The 22,625-nt window shown below is 53.7% G+C and overlaps 10 protein-coding genes across 10 annotated transcripts; 3 read left to right on the plus strand and 7 right to left on the minus strand.

Moving 5' to 3' along the window:
- Positions 1–2,233: 2,233 nt before the first annotated feature.
- J4E85_004823 (uncharacterized protein) lies at positions 2,234–3,310 on the minus strand (the record flags this gene model as incomplete). Its single annotated transcript, XM_051469075.1, has 2 exons — positions 2,234–3,103; positions 3,128–3,310. The coding sequence occupies 2 exons, from the start codon at positions 3,308–3,310 to the stop codon at positions 2,234–2,236; spliced, it is 1,053 nt and encodes a 350-aa protein (XP_051327290.1).
- A 457-nt stretch (positions 3,311–3,767) lies between these two features.
- On the minus strand, positions 3,768–6,887 carry J4E85_004824 (uncharacterized protein; the record flags this gene model as incomplete). The annotated part of the gene is made up of 2 exons (XM_051469076.1): positions 3,768–5,869; positions 5,924–6,887. The coding sequence occupies 2 exons, from the start codon at positions 6,885–6,887 to the stop codon at positions 3,768–3,770; spliced, it is 3,066 nt and encodes a 1,021-aa protein (XP_051327291.1).
- Positions 6,888–8,340: 1,453 nt separating this feature from the next.
- On the minus strand, positions 8,341–8,960 carry TVP18 (Golgi apparatus membrane protein tvp18; the record flags this gene model as incomplete). The annotated part of the gene is made up of 4 exons (XM_051469077.1): positions 8,341–8,641; positions 8,695–8,787; positions 8,854–8,869; positions 8,924–8,960. 4 exons carry the CDS (start codon positions 8,958–8,960, stop codon positions 8,341–8,343), a joined length of 447 nt encoding a protein of 148 aa, XP_051327292.1.
- A 637-nt stretch (positions 8,961–9,597) lies between these two features.
- Positions 9,598–10,458, plus strand: J4E85_004826 (uncharacterized protein; the record flags this gene model as incomplete). Its single annotated transcript, XM_051469078.1, has 3 exons — positions 9,598–9,654; positions 9,744–10,057; positions 10,113–10,458. The coding sequence occupies 3 exons, from the start codon at positions 9,598–9,600 to the stop codon at positions 10,456–10,458; spliced, it is 717 nt and encodes a 238-aa protein (XP_051327293.1).
- Positions 10,459–10,710: 252 nt separating this feature from the next.
- J4E85_004827 (uncharacterized protein) lies at positions 10,711–11,320 on the minus strand (the record flags this gene model as incomplete). Its single annotated transcript, XM_051469079.1, has 2 exons — positions 10,711–10,777; positions 10,830–11,320. The coding sequence occupies 2 exons, from the start codon at positions 11,318–11,320 to the stop codon at positions 10,711–10,713; spliced, it is 558 nt and encodes a 185-aa protein (XP_051327294.1).
- Positions 11,321–11,921: 601 nt separating this feature from the next.
- Positions 11,922–13,865, plus strand: J4E85_004828 (uncharacterized protein; the record flags this gene model as incomplete). Its single annotated transcript, XM_051469080.1, has 3 exons — positions 11,922–12,131; positions 12,185–12,757; positions 12,807–13,865. 3 exons carry the CDS (start codon positions 11,922–11,924, stop codon positions 13,863–13,865), a joined length of 1,842 nt encoding a protein of 613 aa, XP_051327295.1.
- Positions 13,866–14,150: 285 nt separating this feature from the next.
- On the minus strand, positions 14,151–15,063 carry J4E85_004829 (uncharacterized protein; the record flags this gene model as incomplete). The annotated part of the gene is made up of 2 exons (XM_051469081.1): positions 14,151–14,363; positions 14,419–15,063. 2 exons carry the CDS (start codon positions 15,061–15,063, stop codon positions 14,151–14,153), a joined length of 858 nt encoding a protein of 285 aa, XP_051327296.1.
- A 1,557-nt stretch (positions 15,064–16,620) lies between these two features.
- On the plus strand, positions 16,621–17,819 carry SFH5 (Non-classical phosphatidylinositol transfer protein (PITP); the record flags this gene model as incomplete). The annotated part of the gene is made up of 2 exons (XM_051469082.1): positions 16,621–17,324; positions 17,387–17,819. 2 exons carry the CDS (start codon positions 16,621–16,623, stop codon positions 17,817–17,819), a joined length of 1,137 nt encoding a protein of 378 aa, XP_051327297.1.
- Positions 17,820–18,065: 246 nt separating this feature from the next.
- On the minus strand, positions 18,066–19,709 carry J4E85_004831 (uncharacterized protein; the record flags this gene model as incomplete). Its single annotated transcript, XM_051469083.1, has 2 exons — positions 18,066–19,341; positions 19,393–19,709. The coding sequence occupies 2 exons, from the start codon at positions 19,707–19,709 to the stop codon at positions 18,066–18,068; spliced, it is 1,593 nt and encodes a 530-aa protein (XP_051327298.1).
- A 499-nt stretch (positions 19,710–20,208) lies between these two features.
- On the minus strand, positions 20,209–22,266 carry J4E85_004832 (uncharacterized protein; the record flags this gene model as incomplete). The annotated part of the gene is made up of 1 exon (XM_051469084.1): positions 20,209–22,266. One exon carries the CDS (start codon positions 22,264–22,266, stop codon positions 20,209–20,211), a length of 2,058 nt encoding a protein of 685 aa, XP_051327299.1.
- Positions 22,267–22,625: the final 359 nt, after the last annotated feature.

A 22,625-nucleotide genomic window follows, 5' to 3' on the forward strand; every position in this document is an offset into this window, starting at 1 on the left:
GTTCTGGACTCATCCGCTTCGATAAGCTGGTTCATATGATGACGCTGTCAACGGTGAGGGCGGAACCAGGGTCTATGACATAGTCATGTCGAGCCGGACTCCTCGGACGCGCTCTCCTCGCGCGCCGGGGAGCGGAATCTTATCTTTCCATCTCGACAGATCGACGGCCTTACCGGATACGGTGCGCAGCATGCCGATCAGTCTCGTCACGACAGCAACGGCTTCCGCGATTTGCCAGGCACTCCGTCGTACTTCGTATCTTTGTCCCAGATTGCAAACGCAAACCTCTCTCATACAGTTTCGAGATTTCGAAACAGAGTCTTCAACGGCCAAGTTGCCCGTCGGCTAACGCTTCCCTTCTCAGCGCACGCAACGTATCCAGAAGCGGACGTACGTCCGGATCCGCTCGAGAACCTCGCGCCGACCCGCACCGAGGCAGCACATGTTGTGCAGGAAGCTTCTAGCAGCTAGCACGGAACAAAAGAGCCCTGGAGTCGTTTGGGCAAACCCAACGGCCACAGGAAGAAAATTTGACGGAAAGAAAAGCCATGGCAGATGGTGACTACTATCCAGGTACATCCCAGCTCCCGAGGTCAACGCGTTCCCCTCATACCAGCACGTGTTCTGTGAGTTTGCCCATGGAGAATTTTCTGCCTAGTATGCCCGGTACACCAGCACCAGTGGACAAGGAAATTCTTACACAAATCTACGAAGATCCACGAGGGAAAAACTTTTCTTCGTGTGTGCGAGTACCGAAATCTGCACTTAGCGTATTGTGTAGGTGTCACGCCATTGTCGGGGCTAGCACCTCGGGAGGCTGGTACCTGGATGTTAGCCTCGTCCGAGCCTCGGGTGGGGTACACCGTATCATCGTGACATTTCTGCGTTGGTGTTGAGGCGCGTGCATGCCGTGGTGTGGGTCGGTCTGCGGTAGCATGTGCCGCGGCAATGCAAAGGTAAGTAGGTAGTACGCGCACAATACGCTTGGGGAAATCTGGATACGCAGCCTGGTTTCCCGTTGCTGCTGTAAAGCGGCGCGGGATTCAGGGTCTTGCAGAAGTTTCTTCTAGCAGCTTATTCATACTTTCGTATTCTTCTCGAATGGTCCGTAGTATGGTGTGGTACGCTTCGGCTTTACCGACATGAAGCCACTGTGGCGCCTTGATCGGGATAAGGCGTTGTTGAGGTCAAGCTCAGCTCGTCTTCACGGCAAACACCGTTTTCAGGGGACTATTTCGAGCTGAAGAGCAAAGATTAACATTGCCTGCTTGGAGAATAGTCTTCCAACCTGCTTTTGAGCCCATTTCTAGCGGAATCGAATGTTTCAGGTACGCGCAGGTTCCGGGAACGTATTTGATATGGTGGAAGTTATGAACCAACGCTGCCAACTTGATCACTATATCTTGTTTATCTGGCATAAAGTTGAAGACTGTGTTTCTTTACGAATACCTCTCTTTCCGACACATGCTGCGTTAACCAGTCTGCTAATAGATCACGCGCATACTGTAGGGTGCCTATATATACTCTTATAAAGGCTAGCAGTGGCTCATGAACAGTCTGATTCAGGTTATCTGGAAATCGGTATGCAGTGAAGACGATGTCTTGGGCAAGACCGACGTTGTCATTTGTACAGCGTGCCTTCTCACCACACCTGTGCACCTACCGGATAGAATAACGATGGTAGGATTTGATGCTAGTGTACAATGATTTCGTGACAGCACACATATTCGAAACTGTGTTCTCGAGATATTGGTCAGAAGATAGGCTTCTAACTTTAGTATGTAATTTTACAACGACGTACATTGGGCAGAAAAGAATGGTCTTGGCCTAGAACACTCGCACATCAAGACATGCGTATGTGATGACATGTTGAAACACATACTCCGCAACTGTTGTCACGAAACGAAGTGATTGTGATCAAATACGTGGCTCAGATGGCGCGTCAAGCATGTTCATAGAAGCCGCAGCATGGCTTCGCAATATCATCTCTGGAACAGTATTTTATTGCAACTGATAAGAAACTGGCTACGACACGAAGAAATAGTACAATGATATCTCCGGCTCCAGCTTGTCAGAGGAAAAGAAGGTAACAAGCTTGCCCTTATATTCCATTTCGAGTGCGTGGAATAACAACGTGGGTGAGCTATGTAGATCTGGGATGCTAAACCCAAGACACTAAGATCAATTACAAGTCTTCCTCCGTCGAAGTAAATCTAAGCAATGCATTAATCAATCACGCATACTTATCCCATGGTGCCGGTTCCCGTTGGTTCATGAACCTCCGAAATTCGTAGTCTATCCTGGCCTGAGTCATCCCCGGTGGTTCAGGGCGATCGTCGTATAAATCGCTCTCAGACATATCGTCCCATGTACGAAGGCATCTTTCGCATCCGCATTCGCTGCCGTTGCTGTAGTTTCTGCAATACAGGTCGTCGCTTTCATGACTCCATTCTTCTTCGCTGCCGGTGTGTTCTTCGTCTTCTTCTTCGTTGTCTTCTTCATCTTCTTCAGAGTCTGATTCTTCAGTAGCGTCGCTTCCCGAGTCATGTTCATCGGTGTCCTCTTGTATACAGGACATCATTAGCCTTCCCGGTTTCATCAGCCTTCCCACCTGGCCCATGAGGAATGTAGTATTCCATTCCATCCTCGCATACCCATTACCCAAGAACCATATTTTCAGATCGCTCCCAGTGTACCTTAGGCTCACGATCACGGGGTCTAAGCTTGCATATTCTGGTCTCTCAAAGGGATGACTCGTAGCTATACCAGGTGAGGCGCTTTGCTTCATCCAGAATTGGTCCACCACCATTTGCTGCTTTGTGGTCTTCACACCCGGTGCTTTTTTCTGGAATACGAGCATTCGTCCATCCTCGGGATTAATCCAACAGTGGTCCGGGCCAATGTATTGCTCCCAATACTCGCGGCAGGCTACATGCCATCTCGTGTTGCCAAGGCTCCCAATCGGTATCTGCTCGCCGGCCTCCAGACGTGGGGTGACCTGCTCCAGCCATTTGTCTACCTCCGCTTCGCGTTGTATGTCTTCTTCCAGGATCTTTGCCTTGAACGCATCGTGTGCTCTGTCGTCGTGGGGAGATGTACAGAGCTGTAAATATTGTTGATCGCGCACCCTGCCACTCGTATGTCTTGATGGATCCTTGATGGGGAGGTTGAAATCTTTGAAATGCAAAGTATTGGTACGCTTGTCAGTGGCTGCTGTTGTGCCATGTTGGTCGTCGTGTGGCCGCTTTCTCTTCAGGCGCCCAGGGTCGTTCGCAGGCTTGCAGGAGGACGTTATGTGAGGCTCTGTCATATCTGGAGAGCGGACGGAAGAGATGGTAGTTTGAGTGGATGAGTGTTTGATGATGGTTTGCGAGCCATAGATAGATTGTCCTGAAGCTTGGACGACGTCCCTGACCGCTAATTAGTCAGTACAGAATAGCCGATATCAGCAAGCCTCGGAGCGACAACACAGACAACCGACACAATACATCGATAGTTTGCCTATCGCTCCGACAACATCAGATGGGCTTCAGTAAGGGTGCTCATGCCAAAAAGAATCTGTACAACAGATCATTAGCACACAACAACGTCGCTTCATCTTGCACATAAAGGCATACAGTCACGACCCCCAACTATATCTTAGATGCGTATTCTAACGATGGATTGGAAAATATCTACGTGCACACTAGTACTGAAGATGTGTAGCAATACAGCCTATCCTACCACTCAACTCGATCTTTTTGAAGTACTGCTTGACAAGCAAGAGTCTACAAGGAACTCTCACCCTCCTTCAGCGAGGTAGTTTCATCAACCTTCTTCTCCTCAGCGGAAACACTGACGGGCTTGTCCTGAGATTGCTTTTGCTCCAAAGGTGCACCCTTCACATCAGCCTCGTTGTCTAGGTCCGGACCAGAACCAGGGAATGCACCGGGCGCATCGGTAGAACCGGGTGCAGTTTTGGAGACTAAGGGTTCTTCTGGCGAGAGGGCAGATGATACCTTGGAAGCAACTGATCCGAACGCTTCCGACACTTGAGAAGTGGCTTGCTCAAGAGTTGATGGAGCTTTCTCCTTGACCGCTTCGGTCGCTGAAGTAGACTCACTCTCCTCCTTTGACGTAATCTGTGCAAGCTCGGGCTCTTTTGGTTCTGCTGCAACATTCCGACCCGCTTCACCCTCAGTGAGAGTAGGTTCGGCCGTCTTGGTCGAAGCACTGAGTGACTGCTGAATCTGAGCTGCCATCTTTGCAGCAGGCACCTCAAGATTACCATCCTGTCCAAAACTCCAGACGTGTGTCACAGGGCCGAAACTCAACGACTGCCTTGGTACAGCAACTTCAGCAGTAACAGTAGCGGCAGCAGCGGGTGACGGAGATGCAGCAGGCTTCCTTCGTTGCGGACCCTTGGCCCTACCCTTGCGAGCATCTGGAAGTGGTGCTGTTTCTCTTTGCGCCTCTTCTTCTTCCTCGGGTTCACGCACCTTAGGCGGTGGATGAGGGCCAACTCCAAGTTTGCTGTTGAGGTCTTTCAGGAAACCAGCCTGGAGAGCCGCAATCTTCGAGCCAGCAGGTCGGGCGGGAACGGGCGGTTTCGCCTTCGTCTGGGGGGAGTCGTTCTCGCCAGTCTGCGAGTCGACAGTTGGAACCTTCTCCGCTGAGCCAGTAGATGGCTTGCTTGGGCGTGCAGGTATCTGTGGCTTCGGTCGGTCTGGGATAATGGGTGCTTTCTTGTCATCGGCAGATGGTTCCCTCTTGGCTGGTCGTGCCGGAATACTGGGGCGAGCCGGCACCGGGGGCTTTTGGTCAATTGGGGAGTCGTCGGCATACTCATTCGTATCCTCCATCTGAGGTGTGCTAACAGTAGTCTCGTATAATCCGTGGGATGGTGCATCCTCCCAGATATCTTGACTTGGGAAGCGTTGCTGCATTCCAGGGCGGCCCATGGTCTCGTCACGTACTTTTCCGAGGATCTTGTTGTCTGCGGCGAACTGTCTAGTGTGGTCGGGGAGAAAAGACTTCTGATCTTCCTTGTTGATCTGAGTCTTACGCTGCTCCTCGGTGTTCGGGTCTTCAAAGACCTTCGCAGGACTCACGCTATCGTTACCACCAGCAGTCTTTGGCTCTTCTGGCTCTTGAGGAGTATCAACAGTAGTTTCGAGCTGTAAGCTGCCAGGGGTATCCTCCCAGACATCTTGACTGGGAAAGTGGTGTCGGGCGACACTGGGACGCTTGAGCTTGTCGACCTGAGATTTGGGCTTCTTGGTGTCCTCCTCATCCTCCGGAAACAGGGGCTCATACTCCTTGTGCGATTCTAGTGGAGTACTGCCACGATCGTATTGTGCTGGGCTGGGAATGACACGTTGCTGCTGCGTGCTGTTGTTCCGACTCGAGCTCCTGCTGTGCGTGCGCGGCTTTGTGACATATTGCGGGTTGCCATCTTCATTGAGCGTGTATTCGTTGCCATGGCGCTCCATTTCAGGCGATACAGCAGGCTGTCTCCATTCGGCGTCTGGGTGTTTCTTCAGCTCATCGGAAGCTAGAATGGGCGTGCCATATCCGCGCTCAGTAACCCATCCACCTTTCTCAGCTGTGTTTCCGCCCTCGGGGCCAAGGTCTTCGGTTGGTGGATCGTAGCCTCCGCCGTGAACCTTGCTGGAGCGATGCGCAGGAGGGTCGATGTGGATGACCTCGCCTTTGTCATTGACCTCTTGGCCCGCTTCGTTACGGAGGGGTGAGTCGACGTAGCCGCCCTTGATTGAAGCAGGGCGACCCGATGATTGTGGTCGAGGAGAGGCCATGCGCGAAGCATATTCCTCTGTGGCCCTGTAGCCAATCTGTTCGTCGGGTGTACTGACTGCATCCCGACTCGTACCTGTAGAATATGATCAGCAACAGCTGATGAATAACGAAGCCGCAATTGACTTACCCATCCCAACATCCTGAGCCCTAGTGTGTACCAGCTTGTCGAGGTTATCGGCACGCCAGTGGTAATCCTTCCTGTTCTCCTGGATGTGAGGACCGTACTCGCCGGCCTTCTCGCGCTTCAGATCGTCCGGGTGCTTTTCGTACCACTTCTGCTCAAAGTCGTCTGTTGAGATCTTGCCGTGGCCGTGCATGCCGTAGCTGCCAGGAGGCCCGTGGAAGATTTCACGGCCGCTCTTGGTGCGCCCGTGATGGCGACTACCGGCCTTCTGGTGGAAACCTATTCCTTGCGCTCCGGGCTGTTGCGCGTAGGGCGAAGGGCTGGGAGCTTGAACGTCTCCAGCATTTCGGAACATGGGTACCTGAACACCAATTTCAGGAATGCCATGCTCGTCCTTGTCGTTGTAGAGCGAGCTGGGGCGCGATCCAGCGGAAGATCCTGAACGTCCAGTCTTGGCCTGAGAGACCCTATCGTCGACGGACAGCTGCGAGCCGACGCCAGCAGCGAGCGCTGTCTGTGAATCGGTCCGCGTCACCGCCTGGATCCTACTTTTGGCGGTTGAGCTTGGGACCGAGGCTGTAGGAGCATGCAGAGGCAAGTCTCCTGCCACGTTCTTCATATGTTGTGGAGAGCCGCCCTGGTTCTCCGGTGTGAGGGTCTTTGACAGGTCTTCGAAGCTGGCGTATTCATTGCCTTCTTCTCCGAGAGAGGGCATGGACACGCTCGGTGGGCGGGAGGGCAGATCGGTGCTGAGGCGACCGCCCTCTCTAGGCGGTCCACCGTGTACGTAGGTCGGGTCGTTGAGCGGGGAGCGGGCGTATCTGTCTCCAGCGGGAGAGACGGAGCGTTCGACACCGCGCTTCGGGCGTGGGGGGATCTTGGGAACATCCATATGGGTACCCTGCGCAGGAGAAGAGCTGTTCTGGGCCCGCGCTGGGCGTGGAGGTATCGTTGGTGGAGCACTCATTGCTTCTGTGTCGGTTGCTCGGCGGGGATGTGGGGTGTAGGTGCGGTTGAAACTACAAGTCGTTCAATGTCAGTGACAGATCCCAGCCATTGAATGATGGCGATGTGCAGCGTGAGCGAGCTGAGAAAAGTGCTCAGGTCTGGCTCGGGCAGTTTCCTGCACGTCAGGCCAATAAGCGCGGCTGCGACTTGAGAGCCCAATGATGCTGCACAAAGCGCATGTGCTGTACTGACCTCGGAATCCGCAATTCAAGTGGAGACTGGAAGTGAGGCTGGCAAGAGGGGCAGATAGCTTGGTGGGATACAGCCAAAATGGCGCAAATGAATCGGTCCTGGAAGCTGGGATGGCGCACTTATGTAGCAGAGTCGGAGAGCTCCAGGGCCTGCGACCCGCATTATGGCGTATGGGCCTGCACGCGGCCATCATCGTCACCCCCACACCCTGCATAGGTACCTACCACACGTTGTTTGACTGCGTTCTTCCATGGTCCAGTCGTTGTTGCCACACATGCAATTGTTGTAGTGGAGATGTTCGACACGTCCACGTCAACTGCGCTGTTGACAGATGCATTGAATCCATGTCCCACATGCTGGCTGACGCTATCCTAGATTGGGGACTATGCGACCGCATCAACGTGTTCGCAGCCAGGGACGTCCAACATTGATCAAGACTCGCACAAGTCACATTGCAAAGCTCAGCACATTACATGTGCATTGTTTGACTTGCATCCATCAGCTGCGCTGGGTGTGGCAGGGTGGCAGGATCTTCAACGCCTCGCAAGCTCCGGCACGTTAGCGTTCCCCGCGCCGAACAAGTGTGGTTCCTGGCGAGATTCTGGCAGCCAGTTATCGTCATCCTAAAAGCGAGCAGGTGCCAGGCCAAGTTTGGCGTTTCCGCTGTCGTGGTCTGACACTGCCTGTGCTTGTCACGGCCTTCCCAGCAACGATAGAGTCAAACTCGAATGGTTGCTGAGCAGACGACTGCTGCACTCTCTGAAATGTACGCTTAAGAAAATGACACCCAAAGCTTCTAGAACATCGTCATAGGGACTCATGTGGGCCCTGCGCTCGTCTCCATCGATCAATATCTGTGTATAATTACGTAGGTGCCCCCACACAGCAACATGACATCGTACACGACAAATGCACAATTGTCACGGGAACGCGATGAGTACGGAGAAAGCATGTCGCATTTAACCGCCTAGCAGTTTGGCCGAGCACTTCCATATCCAAGAGGCTCTCGTACAAAACATGGCCCCAGAACGCCCAGCTGCAGAATAATGCTACAAAGAAGTCAAATCATCTCCTGTAATCGCTTTCCAATCGGCTAAGCTCATCATCTCCGTCCTTGTGATATCAATCGGCTCGTCCGTCGGCCCTTCTTTCTATACGCGTGTCGTTCGTTCGGAATCGTCGCACATGGCTGTTGCTTGCTGCCTAGTTCTACTTCCGCCCTATATAATCATCTGGGCAACTCCCTGTCCACCAAGCGTCTTGCTGCCCTGGAATTGCTGACCCTTGAAACCAGCAAGCGCATAGAAGACGGCTGCGAGCAGAAGGAAGACGGCCGCGACGATCAGACTTGTAGCCCGGGCAGCGATGCTAGCCCATTGTATGGCGCTCATCGCCGCGTAGATGGCCGCGCGCATGTAGTTGGAGCTGAATTTGCGAATAAAGGTGTCGAACTTGGGTGAAGTCGGGCAGATGCGGAGGAGCAGCGGTATTTCGATGAAGATGATGATGAAGGAGCATACTCTGCGAACTGATTAGCCGTATTCCCAGCGAAGGTGTGGGCGCGGAGAACGTACAAGCACACGATACTAAACGCGATGACCCAGTTGGCGTTGAAGATGTTGGCGATGCCCAGCGCAAAGCAGAGGACTATACACAGTACTCCGGTCCTGCCGAAGAGTTAGTATGACATGCTGCAAGCCGTGGACGTGTGCGTAGCAGCTGGCGTGACTGACCATTGTCCGTAGATACCTGCAAAGATGCCATGTCAGCAACAAGTTACAGGTCCAGCAGCGGGTGTCTTACTGAAATTCCTCGACTTGAACTCTTCTGCGAGCGTCATTTTCGCGGTGTGATTGACTGCGGTATGCTTCTAGCTTTTCGAGGTGATGCGCAAAGTGGTGATTTGGCGATGTGTAGATTGCGGTTCCGGTAGCTTTGTTGCTGGCGCGGGCTGAATGAAGCTCTGGCACAAAGTATCAGGCGAGGTTTGATATCCTTTGTTGGAATGCCGTGCGCCGCGTTGGTGTACGTTGCGCTGCGTAATGTGATTGTGGCTGTGCAGTGAATCGGATTGGGTCGAGTGAATGTTGGTCGGTGCCTGGCGTTGCGATGGCAATGGCTGCGTTGCGTGCTTCTTGGTAGCTCAGCCCTCGGTCGGATCGCGGCTTCCACGTCTACGTAAACTACGCGCTAGTGCTTGCCGAAACCGTCTTGGGCCGGCACTCTGCGCCTGAGAACTCGGACCTGCACCTTCAGTTTCAGAACATTGTGTATGGCCGCGACTGCCTCACCTTGGGATGACTGGAACTTGGAAAGCGAAGGAATCATGGACGCCTCTCGTGCTTGCGTCTGCCGCGCTCGGGCTGGCGCTTTACTACCTACATGCCCAGCAAACAGCCACTTTGACAACTGCGGACCCTGCGCAGGTGAATACAGAACCGTGCCAAGACGACGAAGCGATTCACGTACCAGACGCCATGGATCCGAAGGAGAGAGCGTATCATGAAGGCTTCATGCGCGAGGCTATTGCCATGGTGAGCCACGTCCTTCGCTTTGTACATATTCAGCTATCTGCTGAGTTTACTCCATGTTTGATCCCTCTGCTGACTCATCATCACTGCAGGCTGAACTTGCACTCAAGAGCGATGAGACCCCCGTCGGCTGTGTCTTCGTCAAGGACGGCGAGGTCATTGGACGAGGCATGAACGAGACAAATCGGACCCTGAACGGTACCCGCCACGCCGAGTTCGTCGCCATCGCTGGCATCTTGTCAAAGCACCCCATCAGCATCCTCAACGAGACAGACCTCTATGTCACCGTTGAGCCATGCGTCATGTGCGCGTCCATGCTGCGCCAGTACGGCATCCGAGCCGTCTACTTCGGATGCTGGAACGAGCGTTTTGGTGGCACCGGAGGTGTTCTGAACATTCACTCTGAGTACGTATCCTTCTTTCCTCACAAATACATGCATTGCAAGTACTGACTTCAACAGTGCTAGCGTCGACAAGCCCTATCCAGTCACCGGCGGCATCTTCCGAGAGGAAGCCATCATGTTGCTCCGGAAATTCTACGTCCAAGAGAACGAAAAGGCCCCCGAGCCCAAACAGAAGAAGACGAGGGAGCTGAAGACAGAGATCCTGCCCATGGACGTTCATCAGCCCAAGTCGACCCCATCACCTGCTATTCGTGCTCCGGCTAATGCGACCTCGACCGGATCCATCCCGACACTGTCTTCTTTGAGCGCATCCGCCGCCGCTGCAGCTGTCGCGGTCCCCAAGACTGTGTTTCCCACGCCCGGACAGGCTCGACCCAGCTCTGCCAGCACAGCTCTTGCTTGAAGCACTTACGATAATGCATACTTATACCCAACCATAGACGCTAGGATGAAGGAGTGAAACCGAATGTATAATACCTTATGACTTTTTACCTCAATAAAAACTTGTTGTTCACTGAGACACGTAACTGATTTGGGATGGCTGAGAGTACAATACCTGCATCGTGATTTCGAAAGGAAGCAGAAACGGCAATAGATGGTCGGTACTGAGTTTGGTATTGAAACGGGATCGGGGAGGCTTTTATCCACCTGTATCTTATTTCTCTCCTCCACCACCTGCAACCAACTGCACTACCATGAAGAGAGCAATGGCCCACCAGTATCTGTATAATAATCAGCAAAACCTCTAATAATGAACCTTGTCCCCCTACGTACTTTTGCAAGAAGGTCTTCTCCGGCTCTTTTCCGTCGAGTTTCCCCTCCGCATTGAGCACGATGGGCTTGTTCAAGACCGGCTTTGGCCCAACATTCCTCTTCCTTATCTCCACCTCCACTTCATCTTCGCTGCCTTTTGCGCTTGTTCCGAATCCAATATGGAAAGGCTCCCCCTTCTCATCAACGTGAATGATGAACTTCTTGTGGTATTGGTCGGAGAAACTGGCCGCTGACGTGACAATGCCTCGCCATGAGCCAGATTTAGGGTCGGTGAGGCCAACGCGAAGAAGGTGATCAGAGGCGTAGGAGCCTGTGGGTGGTGTGAAGGAGGCTAAAGTGCCAACGGGTTGGTCTGCGTCGTATTCGATCTGCGCAAGCGGAATCGGCGAGGGGATGACGGCGCTGTCCCCTGAGGCTGGAACGGAGGAGACGTAAAGCGTGACCGACGATGCGACCGCAAATGGCAGCAGTAGAAGTCTTGACAGTAGCATCTTGGCGCGATGGTACGGTCCGTTGCTATCTGTACCAATGCAATGGTGTTGGTAACGGGAGCTGGGGCTAGCCACCCGAGAGCAACGGCGAATTGTATCACCGATGGACATTCACTCAAGCGAGCCGTGCTTCCACAACCCCTCATTCTCAAACCATATCTCCTGAGACTTACATACGGTAAAATAATCCTGCAACTCCGCTTGATCCGAAATCGCACCGATAGCCATGATCAGCCGTGATCCAAGACCTCAACTTGCTTTGCGTGGCGTTCTGACCATCCAACACTGGCCCAACAGCATTCGGTATGCCTGAAAAGGTGGATCCGGCGCTCACGATGCCCACAATTCTCAGTCTGATCTGTGAGCAGATCGACGCTCAGGCTCGAGACGACCCTGACGACTGGTAGCCCGATTGCACAAAGGCTGGGGTTGCTGCCCCACCCCCACCATACTAGAGCTCCCCAGAGCTCTTATGAGCTCATCCCGCATTGACAGCTGTATTGTAACTCAACATTATTTCTCGCGTCCTCGGGCTTTCAATTAGCTTTTCTTCAATTCAAAATACCACACTTCTCTCACCTTCCCATACTCATACGCAGCAATGTCGATTCCTTTCCGCCAGACCCAGCGCAAGCAGTCGCGTCAACTGTCAACAGATCCCCGCAATGAGCTCCACCCTCAAGTCGACCACTACATCGGTATCGATGTTGGTACCGGTAGTGCTAGAGCCTGTATCATGAACGATCAGGGAGACATTGTTGGACTGGCCTCAGAGAACATTGGCCTATGGCAACCACAGACTGGCTACTATGTACTTGACCCGCAACAGGTACATTGCGAGAGCCAAAGCTAAAGCGAACCTAGGAACAATCCACAACAGACATCTGGCGATGCATCTGCTCCTCAGTCCGCCGAGCCATGGATCAGCACAACATCGACTCAAGCACTATCCGTGGTATCGGTTTCGATGCGACCTGCTCGCTTGCAGTATTCAGAGACGACACAGATGAGCCTGTCGCCGTCACTGGACCAAACTTTGACAACAAGGACGGCAACGACCGCAACGTCATTCTGTGGCTCGACCACCGACCTGTTGAGGAAACAAACAAGATCAACGCCACCAAGCACAACCTGCTTCGCTACGTCGGAGGCAAGATGTCCATCGAGATGGAGATCCCCAAGGTATTGTGGCTGAAGAACAACATGCCGAAGGAGCTATTCGATCGTTGCAAGTTCTACGATCTGACCGATGCTCTCACACATCTGGCTACCGGCAGTGAGAGCAGAAGCTACTGCAGTGTGGTCTGCAAGCAGGGATTTGTACCTGTTGGAGTCGATGGTAGTGTCAAAGGCTGGCAGGAAGACTTCCTCAAGGAGATCGGCCTCGAAGATCTATGCGAAGACAACTTCAAGCGCATGGGAGGCGTTGACAATGTGGTTTGTCCTTCGCTACTATTCTCGACGGTCCCGGCTAACAAGCACACAGAACGGACGCTACCTCACTGCGGGCGAGCTCGTCGGCACACTCAGCGAGAAGGCGGCACAGGAGATGGGTCTGCAACCCGGTATTGCAGTCGGAAGTGGAGTCATCGACGCCTACGCTGGCTGGATCGGTACCGTTGGCGCCAAAGTCAAGCTCGATGGGGATACTCTTGACATGGACCAGCCCAAGAACGATGTTTCGCAAGCCTTCACGCGTCTCGCAGCCGTAGCTGGAACATCGACCTGCCACCTTGCCATGTCACGCGAGCCCGTCTTCGTCGACGGTGTCTGGGGTCCATACCGAGACGTCCTTTTACCAGACTACTGGATGGCAGAAGGAGGACAAAGTGCGACAGGTGAACTACTCAAGCATGTTATTGAGACACACCCAGCCTTCAACGAAGCCGTGTCCGTCGCTGAAACGTACAACACCAACATCTACGACTACCTCAACGAACATCTCCGCGAGATGGCAGACGCGGAGAAAGCCCCACACATTGCCTGGCTTGGACGTCACTTCTTCTTCTATGGTGACCTCTTCGGCAACCGCTCCCCTATCGCCGACCCCAACATGAAGGGATCTGTCATCGGTCTGAGCTCCGACAAGAGCCTCGACGGCCTGGCACTATACTACTACGCGACCATGGAGTTCATTGCCCTTCAGACACACCAGATTGTTTCTGCGATGAACGCCTCCGGCCACGTCATCTCTTCCATCTTCATGTCCGGTTCACAGTGCCAGAACAGTTTGCTGATGCAGCTCATGGCCACTGCGTGCGACATGCCGGTCCTGATTCCACGATACGTACACGCAGCTGTAGTGCACGGCGCGGCTATGTTGGGTGCAAAGGCGGCCAGTACCGACAAGGACGGAAACAGCGAGCCGCTCTGGGATATCATGGACAGACTGAGCAAGCCCGGTAAGACCGTGAAGCCACTGGCTGATAAGACGGTCAAGAAGCTATTGGACGCCAAATACAAGGTGTTCTTGGAGCAGTGTGAGGGCCAGCAGAGGTACAGGAAGGAGGTCGATGCCGCCATTGAAGGATGGGCTAGCAAGTAAATATCACAAGTGGTAGTAGTCAAGGACACGACGATGAAGGGGATGATATCCATCATTAATTAGAAATTTATTCTGGCCACAAGACACTTGCCGAGGAGATCGTTGGTGCATGTTGTGTGTATAACCCAACTCCCCGCTTATGCCATCGGATATGGAAACTGCATGGCTGCTCCGAGTGTTGTAAGTCTTGAAACCCGGCTGCATGCAGTCTGCTCGTTGCTATCGTCTGTAAAAGGGTATATCGTACAGGGGAAATTGAAGAAGATGTGTGCCGGCCGTTGAGCTCTAGTATCGTCGGCGGGGTCCACGTGGTGGTTCTCTGCGACTAGCGTCGTTGAAGCCGTATCGTCCATCTTGGAAGCTACCCGCGCGTGCGCCCGCACCGGTGTCGATGTCCATGTCATCCATGGACTGCGTAAGGCGTGCAGGCGGTGCTCGTGCGACGTGGGTACTCGCGGGGACATCCTTCATGTAGACGTAGAGGAGTCTGCCATCAGCCTGTTGATGGAGTTAGTTTTAGTCCAGCGAGGAAGAAGCTCGCCGGAACACTGACCTTCTGGTTGTTGAACGTCGCGATAACATTCTCGGCGCCCTCCCTGCTCACAAACTGCAGCTCGACCATGACCGTCGGGCTGGAAGATAAGAGCCTGCAGCCCAGCGTCTCTCCTCCAATCGGGGTCATGACGGCCTCGATATCAGCGGCCGTTGTTCCAGGTGCAAAGTTGCTAGCAATGACCGTACACGGACCGCCCGTCGCGGCACCTCGAATGCTGATGCCCGGTGCAGCGTCATTGCTGCGTGTAGCCGCAGCGCGACCAAGGACGGGAGCAAATTTGGTGTACGCTTTGCTGTTGCGCTCGACCTGGGATGCTGACGCCGTCCGAGCGAGGTTGTTCCTGCTGTTGGCGGCACCGCGGGGGTTGTTCAGCTTGTGCAGATCGTGTTGCCATTTCCCGTCGACGTTGCCGGCTGGCTTCGCGCTCGCTGATCGCTTCTGGACGCCAGCACCACCGTTTATCCGACTGAGCAGCGATGGCTTTTCAGATTCAACTCGCGCGCGGCCGCCGGCGCCTGGTGCATTCGCTTTCCGGCCTCGGCTGCCAGCTCCGAGGAACTGTTGCGCGAGGGCTTCGTTCTTCTTCTTCTCGCGGGTCTGCTTAACGAAACTCTCGAAAGATGCGGTGGTTGAGGCGACCATGTTGAGCGACGGTGGAAATGGAGAGTAGTGGTGGTGGTCTGGTATCGAGTGGAAGCGCGTAAGTGTCGGCCTAAGGACAACCAGCGAGCGCGTCTACGAGAACCTTGACCCGCTTGGATCAAAGCTCGGGCCACGACCCGCCCGGCGAAACGAAACACCGCCGCGAAAAGTTCCCGTACAAAACTTGAGCCTGCAGCTTCTCTCTCTCACTCCAACAACGCGCCCAACTTTTGGTAAGTCAACACACCCGCTCTTTCTTTGTTTCCTGTTGCTATCATGATGAACACTTGTGTCGCCCCTATCATACATTCTATGGTGATCCGACCACTCAAGCCAAACGAGAATACTGATCTTTCGCAACATCTACCAATCTGTTACTAGAAGTTTTTTCAGGACATCAGCTAACAAATTATAAAGGTCCCATTGTTCTCAGTCACAGTATGACTTCGCGATCATGATGCGCCATTAGATGCGCTGCCGCCGACGTGCGGCCCGCAGCTCCACGAAGCCTTCCGTCCATCGCATAGCCTCTCCGTCCGTTGGTTACAAGCAATAGCAGACCTCGATATGATGTGGTCGAGACGGCAAGGCTTCGTGGGCTGCGATAGCGTTTGAAAGGTTAGACCACACCCCCGTACCCCAAGCACCCATCCTTAGATGATGAGCAACAAATGTATTATCAAATACCGACCACTTCGTGGGGAATAAACTAGTTCGATTACCTGAATATCTTTCCACCCTCGAGCCTTCGTCAAAACGTCTTCTTCTGGAATCGTTACTGACATAGCTCTAGGTATGCACTAAATAGAAAGTCTACTTGATACAGCTACCAGCTTTCATTGAAAAGGTACATAACCCACCCTCTCTTCTCTCCCTTTGCAATGATGAACACCAATTCATGCTAACTCAGACGGGGTTCGCCTCACTGATTGAAAAAACATTCGAGACTTTTCATCTTTCGGCTGATTGCTCTCTCACCTGCATCTTTGTTCAGAACCATAGTCTTCGTTCTATGCTAACTGTCAATCGCAGATTACTCAATGTCGACACCATCTCTGGCAACTGCACTCCTCTTTCGACCGAACAAGTGGCGTCAACGCACGATGGATGAAGTCGAGGCATCTTGACATGACTGGAAACCAGCTTGTTGGTCGATAGACGTTCGTCGACACGTAGATGGCTATATATATTCATTCATTCTTGTTAAATATGACTGCTTCACCACTGCGAACCTTGTATCTGCGCATGCACATGCTACACTAAAGACGTGAGACTTCCGTATGCCATACATGCACTGAGATTGTAGAATGAGACATGATAGCAGACAACGTGGACACCTGCGGCAATGCTGCATAAATTCATCTGGTTACTGTATCCTCATGTAGAGTGCAAAAGGAATGCAGAGGTCTCTTCCTTGTCCAAGCTGATACCAGGACTGGGGACGCGCAGCGGATCCGGAGTTTGGGGAACGATCTCGAATGATCTCCGGACACTTGAAACAATTCCCCAACCCAACGTTGACAGCTCAGCTAACACGCACTCGTAACGCACATCAAGATGGCAGCGAAGCCCGAAGACGTAAGCACAGCACCCACGGAAGGCGCCGGTCTCTTCAGTGGAGCAGGCCCGGAGAAGCAGCCCGAGCCTAATCCTGTAGCCGACTCTGCCGACAAGAAGGACGATGGAGATGCCGTCGACAGCGCAGCCGCAGCAGTAGCAGATCTTTCGGTCGACGAGAAGAAAGAGGAAGCAAAGCCGACAGAAGTCACACCTGAAGCTACTGCCCCAGCTCCTGCAGCCGTTCCCGAACCCGCATCCAGCTCCGCCAAACCCGAGCCCAGTACCGTAACACCCACCCAGGGCCCCATCTGGCCCGAGACCGCACCCGACCACCCGCTCACGAAGTTCTACGACGCTTTCGAGGCTCTCACCGCTGAGGCCCAACATAACGAAGTCTACGGCATCGAGCTGAGCAAGTCGAAGCCTTTCCATACCAAGCTCATCCTACAAAAGTTCCTCCGGGCCAACCAGAATGATTTGGACAAAGCCAAGTCACAGCTGCTTGACACGCTGAAGTGGAGGAAGGAGTTTGATCCAATCAAGGCAGCAGGAGAGACATTCGCGAAGAACAAGTTCGATGGATTAGGCTACGTGCTCGAGGTTGAGGGTGTACCCGAGAGCCCCAACAAGAAGGATATCGTTACCTTCAACATCTACGGAGCTGTCAAGGACAACAAGGCTACCTTTGGCGATCTGGATGGGTATGCTTCCCCCATTCCCAGCCTCATACAATAAACAAGACCATGCTAACAGAACCCCACAGCTTCCTCCGCTGGCGCGTAGGCCTCATGGAGAAGTCCGTCCAAGCGCTCAACCTGCCCGCCGCCACAACGCCCATCCCCAACTTCGGCGAAGGCCCCGATCCATACCAAGGGTTCCAAATCCACGACTACCTCCAAGTCTCCTTCCTCCGCCGCGACCCCCTCGTCAAGACCGCGACCAACAAGACTATCGAGATACTAGGACGCCACTACCCTGAGACGCTGAGCAGGAAGTTCTTTGTAAATGTACCTGTGGTCATGGGCTGGCTGTTCAATGCGATGAAGTTGGTTGTGGCCAAGGAGACGAGCAAGAAGTTTGTTGTTCTGAGCTACGGTAATCAGCTTGCGGCTGAGCTTGGAAAGGGTGTACCAAAGAGCTATGGTGGTGAGAGGGGAGAGTTGGCTGAGTGCGCTGAGGGTATGAAGATGGAGTGATCACACGAGTCGCATACACTGGTGCTATGGAGAGGGGAAGATGGTAATGGTAGGAGACTGAGCGTGCTTGTTTGACTTAAGCCTTGTTATACCCCCTCAAAACTGTTCAATCCTTTCGAGAGCAATGTAGTCAAGAATAAATATTTTCATACTAAACTGAAATACTGCAAATGTACTAGTAAATTCAAAACGCATTGTCATCATGCTCAGTGAGCAAAAGCTGCATGCGTAAACAGCTGGATATCATTACTCTTCTTTGCCTTCATCTTCTCTCGGCACCACCGCTCTGTCAACCCAGCCCTCGCCCCTCAGCACACCCAAGCCCTTCCTCGCAACGCCACTATTGACCGACCTGGGCGAGACCTCGTACAGAGCATTAACCGTCGCCAAACTAACAACAAAGAGCAGCACATCCCCATTCTTGAAACCCTTCCACCACCCCCTCTTAACACCCACCTTCCACATGGAATCAATCGACATCCTCGCTGTATAAAGGAAGTTACTTCTTCCACCTTTCCTCTCCAAGAAGGCCCAGAGTCCGCCTATGAAACCACCCAGGAACCAGCGTTGTGTTGACAAGAAGGCTCGAGGAAGTATGTTCTGGAAGAGACAGATGGATCCCCAGCTCGTTCCTATGGCACCAGAGAGGAAGAGCGACATGCGCAGTATGCGCTTGGCTAGACTGTTCAATGAGGCAATGGGAGCGGAGAGGAAGGCTTTGTATTTCGTGATGCTCATGGCCGTGAAGAAGAGCGTGAAGAAGCGGGCGATTTTGGGGAAGGCTTGGATCCAGTATTGGACGTAGGTGCGTAGACAGGACGGGTCTTGCGGGTGGAGTAAGGCGCATGACAAGGACTTGATGGCTGGATGCGCGGGAGACGTTATCGGAGAGATGGACGTCAGTCGCTTTGGCAGCGTTTCAGCGTTGGGGAAGAGGATGGGCGATACGAAGGGTGGCCAGCGCTGTCGCGAGATCTCTGCTAGGTTGTTCACTATGTCAAATGTGCCTGGCCAGGGCGCTGTACTGGGATAGTCTTCAGGGCGCTTCTGTATATACTCTGGCGAGTTCTTCAAGATATGGTCTCCGAATCCAGAGGGGAAGCAGTCGCGGTCGAAGACAAAAGCGTGCAGTAGCTGTCCGCAAGCGACTGGCATGATCATCCAGGAACCGAACCAACTGGGCCTGTTCTTCATGTACCCCAGCTCCTCCAGGTAGTTGTAGCCAAATTCCAGAGCCCTTGTCATGATGTAGATGGCGATTGTGACGCGCAGCTGATCTCCTGGGTACATGGCGAGGAAGAAGCCTGCTAAGCTGGATCCAATGGCCGGTGCCAACTTGGATGTCAAGGAACGTGATACGCGTGGGTTCCGCCGCCGGAACGACTTGCCTTCATGGCTGAGTAGGCTCTCGCGGATGCGCACGAAGATGCGCCGAAGGAGGCGGTGGAAAAGGAGTATGAGGGCGAGGGAGCTGCTGAGGCGGACGTTGGGTGACTTGAAAACGGAGGTTCTGGGCTGGTTCCTAGGGGATTGTTAATGTGCATCGATTAAACGCGACCAGACGTATGCCCACCTATTCGCTGTCCCCCGCGACAGAAGCCTGGTCTTAACGACTTCCCATGCCTTCAGCCCCGAGAAGGTCACGATGCCTAATCGCAGTGCCGCGCGGAAGGCGGCTACATTGTAGTCATCCGGGCCTTTGACAATGGCATCGTATCGCTTTGGGGTTATTGTGCGCTTCTTGACGACTGGGGCGCGCGAAAGGAGGTATTGGTGCAGCAGCTGGTACTCCTTTGCCGAGATGGTGTAGCGGAGCGCATTGCGCAGAATCGGGTCGATTGGTTGCAATTTAGCGGGGCCCGGCGTGGGCTGCGATGCGCCAGACGACATGGTGGGCGTCTTCGAATGTGTTCGGGCTCATAGTTTGAGGGGCTGTTGTTATTGTCATTAGACGGCACACGCGGAGTCTGGGGAAGCTAGCATTGATGACGATCCCTGGAGGTTGCGCACAGGAGCCGCTCTTGACGGACCTCGGCAGTTTGGCCATGTACCCCAATCTTCTCACATGCGAACGACATTCCTTAGTCTGGGGCTACCCTGGCCCAGAGAGCTGTCCCATGGTCTACATATTGGTGTCTACTAAAACTTGGTTTGTACGCGCATCTCTCACCACACGTTGCGCAAACAGATATCATCACGAGATAATGGCTATGAGTTGTAAATCACATATGTATACTTGTCTATATACTCTATGGATCCAAGGAAAACCCATGTATTACACCATCGCTTCTTCAGATGCGGGCTGTGTATCATGTTTCGCACCAACCGCTAAATACAAACAGTGAAGACATAGAAAAGGAAAGCTGCACTACATTAAAATGTATAGCGTCTACAATGCAAACAAGGCAAGAGCCGCACCGAACAGAGCACCCTTGGGCACAACGTTGAATGGCGAGGCAGCGCCAGTGAACTCAGCTGGCGACGAGGGACGGACGGCACCAGTACCTGTGGCAGTGCCCATTGGGACAGTGGCGGTTCCCATGGTAGAGGGGATGGGGTAAGGCGCACCACCGGCAGGTGTGGTGGCAGCTGGGGTTTGAGGAGGCTCAGCAGTGCCGGGAACAAGAGCAACGGGCTCAGTTGGGTTGGCGCCAGCAGAGGCGGGCTGAGTGGTGAAGTGAACTTGAGGGACGGTAAGAGTAGTCGTGCCGAATGTGATAGTGGTGCAAGGTGTCTCCTCAGCAGGGGTCTCTCCAGCAGCAGTGGTGGTGCCAACAACCTCAGTCATGGTTGCAGAAGAGACAGCGGTGGTGATAGCAGGAGTCTCGCCGGCAGCAGTGGTGGTGCTAGCAGCGGGAGTCTCATCAGGGTAACCGGGGCCGTAGGCGCTGGAAGCAGGGGCAGAGGGAGCGGCGGAGCTCTCACCACCAGCAGGGGGAGCGGCAGGAGCAGAAGGAGCAGCAGGGGTAGGGTTCAAAGGAATGTATGAAGGGCAGTCTCCAACAATGGAAGGGTTCTCGGGGACATGCTGGGCACAGATACCGATGAAGTATTGCAGACCCTTGCTGATCTCGTCATCGCTACCGCAGCGGGCAGAGATGCAGTCAATGACGTTCTTGGTGAACTCAGGCTTGAGGCAGTAGCAGCTGGAGTCGGTGTTGTCCTTGCAGTCTGGGGCCGAGATCTGGAGCCACGAGTTCATGCACTTGGGAACCGAGTCGGTGATGTCGACGGGAGGGTAGCTGGGGCTGGAAGGCTGAGGAGCGGCTGAGCTGGTAGCAGGGACAGCAGATGTGACAACGGCAGACGAAACGACGGCGGAGGAGACAACGGCGGATGAGACAACGGCGGAGGAGACAATAGCGGAAGAGGCTACAACAGTGGATGACTGCTCGCAAGACTCTCCGTATCCGCAGCCAGCAGCAGCAGAGCTCTCAGATGTGGGTGGCACAACAACAGTGGAAGACTCCGGTTGGGGGGTAGCGGTGCTGATGGAAGGAACCGACGCAGGGTAGCTGGTGATCTCCACGGCGGAGGAAGCTGGAGGAGTGTAGGCGGGCATGGAGCTGTTGGTGTAGGGAGCAGCTGAAGAGGCAGGAGTCTCGGCGGGTGGGCATCCCTCTCCACCGTACTGTCCACACTCGTTGGCAGAAGTGGCGGGAGTCTCGACAGCGGATGAAGAAGCAGGTGTCTCCACAGCAGATGAGACGACGGTAGTCTCGATGGCAGAGTAAGCCGTAGTCTCAACAGCGGAAGAAACAGCGCTGGAGGCTGGGGCAGTCGACGACTCAATGGCGATGGTGGAAGACTGAACCTCGCTTGAGGCGGGGACCTCAGGTGGAGGGGGAGGCGAAGGAGGCGAAGGAGGAGTGTATGGTTTCTCAGCGTCACAGTCGAAGCCGATGTTGTGGAAACCGATCTCGCAAGACTCCTTGTCACCCTTGTAGTGAGATCCAAGGTAGACCTCGACGGACTTTGCGCCACCACACTGGGTGTTCTGCAGTGTTGATCCACCAGCCGAGCAGCTGCTGTGTTGCTTGCAGATGGATCCGTCTCCCATCTTGTAGTGGAGCTCGAGCTCAGCGTCGAACTCAGCCGAGACGTCCATGTGAGTAATGGAGAAACCGCGCTGGGCACAGCCAAATGCAGCGGGCTTGTTCTTCTGGATGGTGTTCTTGATGCACTTGTTTCCAAAGGTTCGCTTGCTCAGAGAGTCCCGCTTGCCGAAGGAGTTTGAGCATTTCCAGCCCCCAGAGAAGTCGAAGTCTCCATAGTTACCGACATCCTGGCCATCGATAAGATCGGCCCAGTTGAAGCCGCCCTTCTGCTTATCGTCGCAGACGTTGTTACTGTAGTCGGGAGTGCCGAAGTTGTCGAAGAAATTCCAGGTGGCCGCGGCTTGTTGAGCGGCGAGGCCAGTGACCAAGAGAGCGTAGGTAGACTTCATGGTGATATATGAACGTCGGAATCGAATTTAGGTAGTAAAGCGAATATCAATGTATGTTGTAGTTGGACCTTAACGAATGACGGTCTAACAAGAGAACAAAGTCAAAAAGAGTGCGACTATGTTCGTCTTGGGAAGCGAAAGTAGCAGCAAATGCAATGCTGAGATTAGAAAACAAAGCGTGTGTAGATGCACTGAGGGGAAGGACGAAGGGTCAAGATATACTTCTACCACCAGCGCTCGTTCGAAACAAGCCGTCTCGAAACATTTCTAAAGGATTGGTCCGCCGAGGGCCTCCGACTCGCATGCTCAGCCACGATCAGAACGAGTCGCCCAAGGAGGTTCCATGTCGGTCGTTGTCG

Source organism: Alternaria conjuncta, assembly GCF_024043145.1.
Source record: "Alternaria conjuncta strain BMP 0040 chromosome Unknown scaffold_6, whole genome shotgun sequence".
Classification (NCBI taxonomy): Eukaryota; Fungi; Ascomycota; class Dothideomycetes; order Pleosporales; family Pleosporaceae; genus Alternaria; species Alternaria conjuncta.